We start from the raw sequence: 14,472 nt of genomic DNA, 5'->3' as shown, positions 1-14,472 counted from the left end.
CAGGTGAAATCAGCAGGGACACTGATGGCATTCCCTCACCTCAAACATTCTGCAGGAGGAACATTGCACTGCCTTCCCTGCCATCCCTCTAGATAACTTGCAGATAAAACAAGAAAAAGAAAGAAAGAAATAAAGAAAGAGCTTACCTTATATTCACTCAACCCCTTAGGTTAGAGGAGGTGGCTCCTCTCCCTCGCTTTTAAATCTTCGGCTCCTCTCCCGCTTTTAAGTCTCCGGCTCCTCTCCCATGCTTTTAACTCTCTGGCTCCTCTCCCGCTTTTAGTTTGGAATCGTGAACATAATCCACAGTGCAACATGTTGGTACTGCTAAAACCAGTCACCTTTACCTTTCAGCTATGAGGGGAGGCAGTGGTGTAGTAGTATTGTTGCTGGACTAAAAATAATGCTCTGGGAACCAGAGTTCAAACCCCACCGTGGCAGATGATAAAATTTGAATTAAAAAAAACCTGGAATTGAAAGTCTAATGATAACCATTAAATCATTTTCGATTGTCGTAAAAATCCCTCTAGTTCACTAGTGTGCTTTATGGATGGAAATCTGCCATCCTTACCTGGTCTAGCCTACATGTGACTCCAGATCCACAGCAATGCCCGCAGGGATGGGTAATAAATGCTGGCCCAGCCAGCAACACCCACATCCCATAAAACAATAAAAAAAATTCTGTTGTGACACTTTGAGATTCTGAACCATTTCAGATCGCTCTTTTTTTCAACAGCAAAACTATTCTGATCGGCTTTCCTTCCTGAAAGCGCGTGTTTGGGGGGGGTAGGGGGGAATCAAGCTCTCATTGTGTTCCAGCTCTCGATAGCTTTTGCAATCCTTTCGCAATGTGTTCCTACTCTGACCTGAGCAAATCACAGCTGCCTGAGCAGTTTTAGTTCACGACCTTCAGGTATAAAAAAAAAACTTAAGCAACATCTAGAATCCACTGGCACCCCTTTACTCTCAGACAATCACCACAGACAGAGAGGTTTCGGGGCAGGAACAAATCCAGGCCGATTTAATGTTGCAGCTGCCAGGTTTTTAGCCATTGATCAGTGAAGTAAGGGGAGTTGATTTGCTTTCGTTTTCTCTTGCAGCCAGTTAAAGGGGTGCAACTTACAACCTGCAAACGAGGAAAAGACCTTCAATGTTGAAAATGAATAACTGGGCACAAATATCTCTACTCTTCTTCACTTGTGCCATCCTTAAGGCCCAAAGTGCCAGAACCACAAGAAAAGGTAAGGGCGCAGAGCCGAGCTTCTTCTACTCTGGGTGATCTGGCCGATCGTGAAGGCATTGAGCAACTGGATTGCAAAACCGATTACCACAGGATTGATTCCTTTTGGTGAAACTTCGGTAAAATACAGTTGCCAACCACCGTTGCAATATCTGGGTGTGTTTTCTAAATGTACTATTTGGTACGGAGGGAATTGATAGTGGAATGGTCGATTGCTGCAGTTTGATAATTGAAACATTCTCCGCATTCTTTGGCTCACATGACCATTTTGCCTGATAAAGGGTCTTGCAAGACATTTTACCATGAGATTTCTAATGGCGTTTCAGTTTAACAAAACGGTTCAACTCAGTTATATTTGCAGTCTTTGTATAACTGTACTGATTGCATTATTTAATGAGACGGGAACAAAATTACCAACGGTTATCATTACTACACGTCCCATCTTCAGACATCATTTCTGCCTGGATATAGCAATGCTGTCCAGTTGCTTGTCTTCCTCTCCGCTTGTTGGGAGCTTGAATGATTTTCTGTCTGTGTGTTTGCTTCAGGATTGTTTGTTCATTCCTCACCTTCATCAGTGATATTAACATCGCAAGTGAATCTCATGTTTCCCATTTGAAAACCTTGTAATTGAATGTCTATGTTAGAATGATCGGGCAAGGCGCTTGGTACTTGAATCTTTGATTACATTGGAGTGTATTCTTAAATGAATGCAGCTCCTTATCTCAATTGGCTATTTTATAAATATCGGTCAGCTCACTGTTTATGTGGGACGTTCTACACACCCATTGGGATTGTTTTGCTTATTTTCTGACCAAACTGGCAGCCTGATAATATTATCTAAATGCCTGGGTGGTGCCAGGGGACAGTAATAATAATCTTTATTATCACAACTAGGCTTACATTAACACTGCAATGAAGTTACTGTGAAAAAGCCCCTAGTCGCCACATTCTGGCGCCTGCTCGGGTACACGGAGGGAGAATTCAGAATGTCCAATTCACCTAAGAAGCACATCTTTCAGGACTTGTGGGAGGAAACCGGAGCACCCGGAGGAAACCTACACAGACACAGGGAGAACATGTAGACAGTGACCCCCAAGCAGGGAATCGAACTTGGGATCCTGGCACTGTGAAGCAACAGTGCTAACCTACTGGGTCAGTGTCAGGGGGAAGTGCTGGGGGTAGTGCCAGGGGACAATGCTGGGTCAATGTCAGGGAGCAGTGCTGGGAACGTGCCAGGGGCCGGTACCAGCGGCACGTGCCAGAAGGAGAAGGGAGTGGATAATCAAGTGGGGAAAACCAGCCAGTTTAAAAGCCATTTTGTGTCTTCCACTCAATCCTCCGCCCCAGTCCATCATTCCAGATCCTGAAAACAGGGTGGAAAATACTCCTCCAGTCTCCGAAAATCATTGAAAAGCGGGACAACATTGATAAAGTTGCTCTCGACGGGTATATTCTCGACAGGTGTATTCTTTCAAGATATATGTCAGATAATTCCCAGAACCCGTTCAGTTTTTCAGCCAAAAGTGAATCAAAACTGGGGAGAGTATTGTTCAGTGTGGTGGAATGGGTCCAGAATGACACACTGTCAAGGTGGTGGCTGCACAGTGTTGGCAAATAGGGAAACTTGGGTATAATAAATTCATTCCAATAGATGGCCAGGACTTAAATGAGGGGGGGTGGGGGATGGGGGGGGGGGAGGGGGGCAGAGTGGTTAGCATTGCCATCTGACGACGCTGAGGACCCAGGATTGATCCCGGCCTGAGGTCACTGTCCGTGTAGACTTTGCACATTCTCCCCGTGTCGGAGTGGGTCCCGTTCCCACAACCCAAAGATGTGCACGTTATGTGGATTGGCCATGTTAAGTTGCCCCTCAATTGAAAAACAAATAATTGGGAACTCTAAATTTATTTTTAAAAAAGGACTCAAATGAGGAGCACCACGCGAACATTTGCTGCAGCAGCTAACCAGGCAAAAGCATTCATTAATTCAGGCCCTGCCTGAGATCCAACTCCGCTGGGCCTCAATAGGGACAAGGCAGGACTCCTGCCCAAGGCCTTGCTCGCCCCAGCTTAAAGTCACAGTGTAGCGGTGGGAATCCAGATGGTATCCCATCCCTTCAATTTAATGCTCCTCCCTTCAATAAGGACACAGGGAATCCACACCAAGTAAAATAAAGAACTTTGATTTATTTACAATAACGGGATATGGACTTCCCGGTAAATCCCTCCCGGGTCTCTCCCTGTTCAGTGCCTTACTGGCCGACCTTTTATGCAATGCTGAATGGAGTTCCCCGCCCCTCAGCAGGGGAGCTCGTATTCCACGAGAACCATGGAGAAGGTAATCATTCCCACCCCGTCAGTCCCTTGCGGAACAATACACTCCCCCACCCCCTTCCCAGCCTAAAAACCAGTTGGTGAGAGAGTGTGAAATTCTGGCCATAATCATACGCGCTTGAAAAGTCAGGGCCGACAAGTCAAAGGACAAAGAGCTGGATTAGACTGTATGGCTCCCAGTTAGCCGGCACAGAGCCGATGGGCCAAATGGCCTCCTTCTGTGCTGCACATGACAATGATTCTATAATTAAAGGCTGTAGCATGGAGCCCAGCTGCCTGACGAGGCTTTCTGGAAAAACATCACCCCCACCAGTTAAAAACACTGGTGGAAACCTTCGGAGCGGGGTTAATAATGAACACTTTGCTGGTATTTACTCTCTGATTTCTGCTGCTACCAACCATTATGTGCTAGAATTAGTGTTCAGTTGAAATCTTGCGCCTTTGTTATTAACTCAGTTGGTGAGTATCGCAGTGATACACAGAAGGCTAATTCTGAGGTAGCTCTTGCATTCAAACAGACTGCAAAATAGCGAGCGTTGACAGCTGTGCCCTGCTGATGGTATTCTGCATTTAGATTCAGCGCACGGTATAAAGTGCCCTGAACTCTCAGTACCTGAGGGGAGTGGGTTTTGTGCAACTGGGATTGAATTCCACGGAACTGTAATGGAAACAAGAGTAGACTGAGATGTTTTAGTTGCCGGATGTTGGTAGGTGATCGGTGATTCAAAACATGAGGAGGGATCTTAGCAGTAACAGCGTGAGGATTTATAGTGAGCAAGCTAGAGCTGGCCGATTAGAATTCCTCAAAATAAATTGACCATATAAATAAGAATACCAACGAGACTAAGTGCAGGGAGCTCCCCGCTGAGGCCCTGAATTGAAACAGAGTCCCAATATATGGCCTAGTGTTCCTCGGCACTGCGAGTGCAAGGGAAACACTCAAATAAACACGCTTGTCATGGGACTCAGTCCCCATTTGATTAGCTCGCACAATTAAAAGAAAGAAATAAGTACACCAACAAAGTCCTGTACAGCGCTCCAGAGCCTCTGGTTAATAGCCTGCAAAGAAGAAAGTTAACTCGGGAACAAAGCAATATGAAGATAGTCAGCAGGATTCTCCGTGATCCGGCGGGGTGGGCCATTCCGGCGCCGAGGAGCGGCGTGAACCACTCCGGCAGGGGCTAGGCCGGCACTGGAGTGTTTGGCGCTGCGCCAGCCGGTGCGGAAGGGCCTCTGCCGGCCGGCGCAAGTTGGCGCACGCGCGGGAGCGCCAGCGTATGCTGGCATCATCCCAGCACATGCGCGGGGGGGGGGGGTTCTTCACCGCACCGGCCATGGCGGAGGTTGACAGCGGCCGTTGCAGAGGGGAAAAGTGCCCCCACGGCACAGGCCTGCCCGTGGATCGGTGGGCAACGATCGCGGGCCAGGCCACCGTGGGGGCACCCCCAGGGCCAGATCTCCCTGTGCCCCCCCCCCCCCCCCCGAGGACTCTGCAGGCCGCCAGTGGAGCCAGGTCCCGCCGGTAAGGACTTGTTGTGATTTAAGCCAGTGGGACCGCCAAAAAACGGGCAGCCACTCGGCCCATCGCAGGTCAGAGAATCGGCGGCGGTCCACTGCCAGCGGCCGCTGACCGGCTGATGCGACCATCAATTCACTCAAGGACACAAGTAGAAGTAAACTGTGGCTTTAATCAACTTACAACTGAGCCTGCCTGCGACTAGCTGAACTGAAGGCAGGCTCACAAGACCGCAGCACTTTATACTTCTGGTTGTGGGAGGAGCCATGGGCGGAACCATGGGCGGAGCCAAGGATGGAGCCCTGTACAAGCTCCTCATCTCCCCCTGTGGGCAGAGCCACGCAACGGTTCACAGATGGAGCCCACAGGGACACAGTGATACACAGTGTGAATTTATATTATACATTCACCACACCGGTGCGATGCGATTCCCACGCCCACCGAAACCCTGACGCCGGAGAATTTGGCAGCTTGCAGTGGCAGGATTCACGCCCCCCCCGGTGATTCTTCTCCGACCCCCCGCCGGGTCGGAGAATCCCGCCCAAGTCTTGAGATATGGTTTTGTCAATTGTGCCAACGCAAGTAAGGATGCAAAGCACATGTGTGTTATATTGCAGGGAGGTATTGGCAAATTAGAGGTGAATTTTCAGATATTAAAACGGAAGTGGTGGGTGAAACATTTCTTTTGAGGTTGAGACCCTAGAGTCAGTTATTAACTTAGAGCTGACTCCAAGTTAAATGACAATGCTGACCTCTGATAGCATATTAAAAACTCACCAAAAGGCCATGAGGCTGTCAGCAATCTGGAGTAGCATCTCCCAGGAGTATCCCGTGCTGAGTAAAACAAGCATTTTGTTGTCAAAGCCCTTCACGATCACCTACCTGTGCGAGGTTGGATTTTCCGTTTCATAAAGAGTAAGACAGCACAAAGGAACTAGCTGAAGTCTGCACCTGATTTGCGCATTGCCCTCTGCTCCTGTGAACCTTATTGGAGTGGAATAGTGAGGACCAAGCATTAAAGTTAAGTGAATGCAGTGTCTGTCGCGAAGTTCTGCTGGCATGGGTACTAAGCTTCAACCGATGTGCTTCCTAAAGGTCGGCCAATTGGCAAAAATGGGTCCCGGGGGAAAAAATTGAAAAACACTGATCTAGAATGTCTCTGTACTTAACCCGTGGAGTGGGTTTCAACCCAAAACCTTGATATTAGGAGGCAACTGAGCTATGGTTGATACTCATTGCACACATTTATTGACAGCGTGAAGTCAAACTGGTTTACACTGACGCTAAATTTGAATTCGGTAGAAGAAAGAGCTGGATGCTCTAGAAATGACCCAAATCATCAGAATAACATCTAAATGTGCGCTTTGAATGTGCTCTGTGAGTTTGCACATCCGCGTGGAGTGACGTGATTCCCTTGCCCCCTTAACCAGTACAGTGACTGATGATAATTGGCAAATGGTACAAGATCCCTCTGAGACGTAACGCTATTCGACTCTGTGAAACAAGTCTGCCAGAAATACTTTGGATTTAATGATTAATGACCTTGCTGCCTATTAGGACCAGAGAGAAAGGATTATTGAGCTTATTCCCTCAGCAGGTTTTCACTAACAACCCAACATATTGACAAAACGTCAGTTCTGTGAATTGACCACGATTGGGAATGGTCGCATTATTTATTAAATCCTGTAAGGAAAATGGCAAGTCAGGGTCATTTGATGTATTGCGGGCAGACTTGATGAAAAACACTCCTGGCCACTATAAAGATAGCGGGAGGATTTCTTCTGTTTGTTCTTGTGAACAGAATGAATCTAAATGTTTAACGGAATAGCTGAGAAATGTGTGTGGGCGTGGCCAGAGGCAAATCCTCTGCTTTTCCTCACTTCTCCATGTTGGATGCCTGCCTTCCAAAAACAAGTAGAACTAAGGCCGTGCACATCAGGGATCAGAGAGATACAATCTACCTCGGTGTTAAACTAGCTCAGGTATTGTATTGACAGAATGTAGGACACCAGAAACAGGGCAACAGGGTAACTTCTCCGCCTTCCCCGCCAACTGTTGCCTGGCGACATCCCGCCGCTGGCAGCGGGATTCATTGTCCAGCCGCGGCCAAAGGGACTTCCAATTGCAGCCACCCCACGACGCCAGGAAACCCACGGGCGGGGGTGCGCTGCCAGCAGAACGGAGAGTCTCGCCCGCGGAGAATTCACCACCATGTTTGAAACAACTGCCCCTCACTCCCCACACAGCTTCCATTCACTTTTTTCATTTTTGGCATGTTTCCTTCCCAGTGTCCTCAGATGATGTCACGTCACCTGTAGTTGTGAACATGATCATTTATGGCTGAAAGAAAAAGAGACATGCTGTTGAAGCTTTTCGTCTCGCACTCATCATGACAAACTCGCAAGAGTACCAAATCTCAAAGGGAACAATAATTTATACTGGGTGAAAAGAAAGCGCTGATTGGTTGGCAGGTGGACTCTGATTGGTTGAGGTGTTGACATGGAGAATGCACCAGGGAACATTAACTGCAGCATAAATTGTTGTTCCCGTTGAAATTTGGAATCCTTGCAAAATGGCCTGATGAGTACAAGACAGAAAGCTTCAACGTGTCTCATTTTTCAGGAATGTTCAAGTTCAGCTCCACCAAATGATAGTTTATTATCGGGAAAGTACAAATGTAATCATTTTAAATGACGCAATCTAGAAATAATGGGGGTGATTCTCTGGCCACGTTGCTCCTTAAACTGGATTTAGTCCTTAAACTGGAGTTAGTCTTTAAACTGGATTTACGCTGGGTGCCAAACAGTGCATGAAGATCCTGGCCAGCTGCAGATGGCATAATCTGGTCCTCGCCCTCGCTGGGTGGGAACCAGATGAGCATATTTAGATTACCATTGTAGCATTGTGGAGGGCAGCACGGTAGCATTGTGGATAGCACAATTGCTTCACAGCTCCAGGGTCCCAGGTTCGATTCCGGCTTGGGTCACTGTCTGTGTGGAGTCTGCACATCCTCCCCGTGTGTGCGTGGGTTTCCTCCGGGGGCTCCGGTTTCCTCCCACAGCACAAAGATGTGCAGGTTAGGTGGATTGGCCATGATAAATTACCCTTAGTGTCCAAAATTGCCTTAGTGTTGGGTGGGGTTACTGGGTTATAGGGATAGGGTCGAGGTGCTGACCTTGGGTAGGGCGCTCTTTCCAAGAGCCGGTGCAGACTCGATGGGCCGAATGGCCTCCTTCTGCACTGTAAATTCTATGATAATCATTCAAATATGCCAGGACAGTTTGAAGGCAGATTCTTCCGGCTCCCAGTATTCTCCGCCCCACCTGCGCAGCGTGGAGCCAGCAGGAATTATGAATGGTCTCCACCACCGTCCTCTGAGGACATTGTAACCCCAGGTGATCAGGAACATGGCACCCTTGATACTGTCATGTTGGCACTCCTGGGGGTAGCCTGAAAGTGTGTGGGGCCTGAAAGGGGGCGTGGAGGGGGGCATGAGGAGGACTGGGCGTTTGGCAACATCATAATGGGGCCTCACTCATCTCGGGGGGCGATTGGGGGGGTCCCGGATGCCAGGAAGAAAGGGCCTGAAGGGGAACGCATATGGAGGGCCCCGATGCAAGGGTGGTGGCGGGGGGGGGGGGGGGATAAGAAGCCCTGATGACAGTCATGGTAATGGCGGTGAGGGATGGGGGAGGGGGGATGGGATGGGGGGCAGGGGGGACCTTTGCTGACACTTTGCAATCGGTGCGATCACTATGAAGCCAGGCTTGTCGGCATGTTTAGGCCCCGTCCCTATCAGTGCCGGTGCAAAACCCGTCCCCCTCCAAAAAGATTTCTAAGTCTGGGCGGACTGCGATCTGAATCACGCTGAACCAATCCCAAATTATTTGGGAGAATTGAGCCCAATATTTTTTGCAATGTCAGCATAGGGACATCCTACACTAAATGTTCTTTGCTGTACCATTTTAACAGAATCATTAATTTCTTTAAAATGAAATGGGTTAGTAATTTAGTTATTGAAATAGTGCACAAAGAAATGTCATCTGAGTGCCTGAAGCATCTGTAGTCTAATTGCAACCCAATTTTTTAAGGCTGTTGTTTTAAGACTAATTTCTTTGGCTGTTGAACTAACTGTGCTGGATCTCCGAGGCAGTGATGGTATGTGATATTCCAGCTTAATGCCACATTGAATAATGTGCTGGGATTAATGTTGTTTTATACTTATTGCAAAAATGATCCAATTTCTCTAAATCGCCACTGTCGGCTCCAAGTTCAAAAAACTTTCATTCTTTTTTAAAATAAATTTAGAGAACTCAATTGATTTTTTCCAATTAAGGGGCAATTTAGCATGGCCAATCTACCTACCCTGCCCATCTTTGGGTTGTGGGAGCGAATCCCACGCAAACACGGGGAGAATGTGCAAACTCCACATGGACAGTGACACAGAGCCCGGGATCGAACCCGGGTCTTCGGCGCTGTGAGGCAGCAGTGCTAACCACTGTGCCACCGTGCTGCCCCTTCTTCATTCTTATTGAAACACTGGGAGATTTCCTGAGGTTGGGAAAGGCACAGTATAAACATAGGGAGTGGGATATTCCGTTCCTGAGACTGGTGTTGACACCGGGGCAGTGTTTGTGGAGTTCCATACAGCAAGACTGGCGCTGCACCTGGACCCATTCAGCTCCAGTTGAGGGGCTGGCGCCACGTGGAACACAATCGATTCCAATGGGAAACAGTGCCGGATTCACCTGGGTTCGCTATTGACACTCAGGAGACTGACAAGCTGCACACACATCACTCCCAGCACACACCATACCAGCCAATAAGATAGCACTGGTTGCGCTGGAGTGCGCCCATCCTGCTGATGGATCGGCTGGGGCCAGAGGGTACCTAGGGGGAGCCTAGGGAGGGTGACCCATATGACCTGTGGCCCTAAGTTCACAGTGGGCAGTCAGCGTGCGCAGCTGCATGGCTGTCTTGCAGGCTGCGGCAATGGTGTTCCGTGCCAGTCCACGCTGACCCCACAGCCCACCTCCTGGCCACCTTCTGCTACTCCCCCCGGCCCTGGCAGAAGCCCCCCTGGCCTGCGGCACGACTGTCAGCACACTATGGCAATGTTGGACACTTTCCGTACCCCCTCTCTCTCCCTCAGCAGCCGCCACGCCACCTGTTTTATGATTTATAAAATCACAAGTGAACCTCGCCATCGGGAATTCTCCCCAGTGGAGGCACGGAATCACGGAGGCTCCAGAGAAAATCAGGTCAGGCCCACTAATGATATGCCAAGAGTGTTTATTGTACATGCATTCTGGAATGCATTGACGCCGCTGTTGAGGCGACGGAGAATTGCAATTTGGTGTGAAATCGGCGCCCGCCACGATTTCGGCGTCGGAACCGATTCTCCCCCCAATCACGTTTCCCGATTCCGGCATTAGCTGACGGAGAATCCCACCCAGGTTCTTTCCAGAATTTCTGGTGTGAATATTTACACCTGTACTTCTGAATGATAAAGAATCTGTTTAATCATTATTCATCATTTCCAGCCAAATTCAGGCCATAGTCATCTATAATCTCTCCATCCTTCCTACAGCTAATAATATTGAACCCCTAAATGTGAATTAGATTCGAGCATACGTACTCAAGTTATGTGTTGTTCCCCATGGCACTTGTTCTGTGAGACGAGAAACATCCATCTCTAAACGGCAATTCCTTCACTGCATTTAATTTGTAATTCATTATTTCCAGTATGTGTGCATATATTTACTACTTGGTTATTATTTTTATTCTTCACTGGAGGTAATTAAATTCAATGCCCTCACCTCATGGGCTCCCCTCGCTAAAAAATCATATGTCCCATTGGCAAGATTCACAACAGGTTTGGCCAGATGAGAAGCAGTAAGGCGACCCCTCCGGGAGCACAGGGTTAAGTATAGTCCCCCCAGGGTAGAGTTACATGTGTAAGCAATGCCCTGTCACTGCCTGGGCACTGGCTGACACCAACCTGGCAGTGCCACCCTCTCAGTGCCAACCTGTGCCACTGGGCACTGTCAGGAAGGCCCTCGTGGGGGCCACGTTGAGGTGGTGCATTGATGTGCGGTGGCGGGACGGGTGCAAGTGATACATCGGCGCTGTTGGTGGGGGCTACAATGCCGGTAATGAACATGGCCTGGGGGGGCGGGGGCAGAATACAGACGAGGATTGTCAGGGGTGAGGGAAGAGTCCCCGATATCTCGGCGATAGGGGCTTGGGGCCATTAGGCTGCAGCGCCGATCAGGGCTCCCTTTAAAGATGGTGCCCCAATCTCTTTGAAGCCGGTTGCCAGCTCTTTGAGGCCCCACCAGAGTGATGGCATAAATCACACCCACTGATATTATTTTGTCTAAGAGGCTCACGATTTGGTGAGAAAACTGGGGCTAGATTCTCCGCAGCCCCACGCCGAAATTGCATTCGGCGGGAGCAGAGAATCCACTTTCTTCGGGACCTGAAAATCGGCGTGATCGCGGAGTACAGCGCGCGGCTGGGGGTCCATTGACAGAGGCCCGCCCGGTCATCCTCCGCTCCCGACCGGCCGAGTTCTCGACGGCGTGGAACTAATCACCTATTGCCGGTCAGGATGCTGGTGTGGGGGGGGGGGGGGAATGGGACACTGGGGGGGAGGGGGCCTTATAGGCGGCTGGGGGTTAGATCTGCGCGGTGAGATGCTCAGGCACGCAGCCGATTGGGCAATCCAATTTTTGAGTTTGGCTCCGCGGTGCGAGTCGACTGGAGGCCGTCGCCATGCGCATGGGCGGATTCCAAACTGGAAGTGCGGGGGATCCGTATCCACAGCTAAAGCTGCGAGGCTTACTCTGGGCCCCTGCTAGCCCTCTGCAGGGCATTCAATTAGGTCATCTTTTTCACAGGAATCTCTGGAGTAAAACTGCAGATTTTTACGCCGGCCTGGGGGCATAGTCCCATTTCGGGAGAATCCAGTCTCAACTCGACAGTACAAATAGGTGGTTATCACAGATAGGGGCGGGGTTGGCAGTGGGTTTGCCCTGCTGCCTCAGGACGTTACCTGAAGGTCCTCCCCCGATGTTCCGCGCCCCAATGGGCCGGGTTCACGACCGTGCAGTTTCAGTGGTCGGAAACCTGGTGTGGTGGCTGCGGACTGTGTCAAGCGCCGCCACAGTCAAGAATGGTGTGGGAATGGGGCAGCACGGTGACACAGTGGTTAGCGCTGCTGCCTCATGGCGCCGAGGTCCCAGGTTCGAGCCCGGCTCTGGGTCACCGTCCGTGTGGAGTTTGCACATTCTCCCCGTGTTTGCGTGTGTTTCGCCCCCACAACCCAAAGATGTGCAGGGTAGGTGGATTGGCCACGCTAAATTGCCCCTTAATTGGAAAAAAATGATTGGGTAGGTTGTTGGGGAGGGGGGGGGGGGGGTTATTTTAGTTTGTTGGTAGGGGGAGGGGTTGTTTCCTTTGGGTGGGATTTATGTGGTTCGTTGGGTTTTGGCTATATTGTATTGTGTAACGTCCGTTTTTTGTGTTGTTCGTTTGTTATAAATGAAAAATCTTCAATACACTGTACAAATATTTTTTAATAAAAAAGAAGGCATGCCATTTCGAGGGCTTCATGGAGACCCGATGTCTTTGCTAATGGAACTCAGACCGCAATGGCAGCAGCTCCGTCCCGACTTATGGCATCTCCATGGTGATGCTGGCACGGGTGCTGCTGATCCCGTCGGCAATACCCGTGCTGGGCTGTGCTGAATAGACCTGTAGATGCCGGACGATCACCCACCCGTCTCTAACTGGACGGAGTTTGGGCAGGCATCTTCTCAACTGGTTGCCCGCAGGAAGATCATGCCTGACATCCACAGTCATTCCCGAGTTCCTGACCTGGAATTGAGACTGACATCAGGATTGTGACACACGGGGTGGTAGTGGGGGGTGGGGGGGGGGGTCACACTGAACGGTGGTCAGCTGTCAGCAAAGTGAACCAGGAGTGTAGTCACTAACTACCGAGCACAAATTCCAGGCCTGGATATATCGATGCACACATAATCATTTCTTTATATTTTAACCATATGGCACCAACAAGATGTCTTTGCAAGCGCTCAGATATGATGAGTAACATCATTTATGAAGTGGATAATAATTCTTTCTCGATTTTATTACCTGTGAGTTGAGCTTTCAGCCTCCCTAGTGGAGTTATTTATCGTACCTCAAGGCTACGTCATGGCAGGTCCTCTATTTATCACATTTTTCTCATTAGTGCATCCGGGTGCCTTGTGTGGAAAACCGCGAGTCCTGGGAGTGCTTGAAACCAATAACTTTTGATTTATAAAGTTATTACCAGCGCGCATTAGGGATCCTGTGACAATAGCAGTTTATACAGTATGGCACATGATTACAGGATACTGAATTTAGACATAAAAATAATACCGCTAATTTTCATTTAAGACCCTGGGTCTTGATTCCACACCCACCCTCCGAATGACTACCACTGCCCTCCAACCCCCACACCCCATTTCATCTTGGTGTTGTAACAAGCTGCTACCCTTTAATATTTTCTGTTGGCTGCTCTATATTCCAGCGATCTAAGGTAGCTTTACATTCTGAGTTCTGATATGTCGAGTCTTAACTGTCTAATAACGTTTCCTTTCATTTTGAACATGCCTGTAAGACAGGGAGGACTTTGAATCCCACCGCCAGTAGATGTGAGCATTCGTGCCCAGAAATGAGGGGTCGGGATTTGCTACCTTGCTCCCACCATTGTTGAGGTCACCCCTTGTGCCTTGGTCTTCACTGTTCTTGATCCTCAGCTTTCGATGCCATTGTTGCATGGTCAACCGCTGGCACAACCAGGTCTGCTGGTACCCACTGCCACCTCAGTCAAACACCACGATCAATCCTTGCCAGCTCATGGCTGGCTCTTCACTCTTCTTCAACTTCCAAATTCCACTCGCCGACCTCCGCTCCCTTGAACAGCCCCTGGATTCATTCCCTCTCCATAAAAAAAAGTCTGAGAACACGCACCAACCGATTCAAAAACAGCTTTTCCCCCACTGTTACCAGACCCCTGAATGGCCCGCCTATGGTCTGAACTGATCTTATGGACTGAACTGATGTTTCTACGCATCTTCCCTACAGCTGTAGAACTATATATCCTATGCTCACCCACTGTCTATGTTTATATATTTTCATTATTATCCTCATGCATTTATCTTATGTTCTATGTTTTCCATGTATGGAACGATCCGCCTGTACTGTACACAGAACAATACTTTTCTCTGCACCTTGGTACACATGACAATAAATCTAAATCTAACCGTCTCCAAAACTGGGCATTTGCTAATGGATATTCTAAGCTGACTCCGTGCTGTATACAAATTGGC

At 49.1% G+C, this 14,472-nt stretch overlaps 1 protein-coding gene across 2 annotated transcripts in view; it reads left to right on the top strand.

Moving 5' to 3' along the window:
• Positions 1-895: 895 nt before the first annotated feature.
• lipca (lipase, hepatic a) overlaps positions 896-14,472 on the top strand; it is a 93,921-nt gene continuing 80,344 nt past the window's right edge. Inside the window, exons 1-2 of one of the 2 annotated variants that reach the window (XM_038813636.1) lie at positions 896-913; positions 1,101-1,241. In XM_038813636.1, the coding sequence (XP_038669564.1) occupies positions 1,151-1,241 (91 nt within the window). In that variant the 5' untranslated portion in view covers positions 896-913; positions 1,101-1,150. Of the gene's footprint in view, positions 914-947; positions 1,242-14,472 lie in introns of those variants that run through there. The other variant, XM_038813635.1, reaches the window with a different exon arrangement.

Source organism: Scyliorhinus canicula, chromosome 12 (genome assembly GCF_902713615.1).
Source record: "Scyliorhinus canicula chromosome 12, sScyCan1.1, whole genome shotgun sequence".
Lineage (NCBI taxonomy): Eukaryota > Metazoa > Chordata > Chondrichthyes > Carcharhiniformes > Scyliorhinidae > Scyliorhinus > Scyliorhinus canicula.
This window is presented reverse-complemented; position numbering and strand designations above follow the sequence as displayed.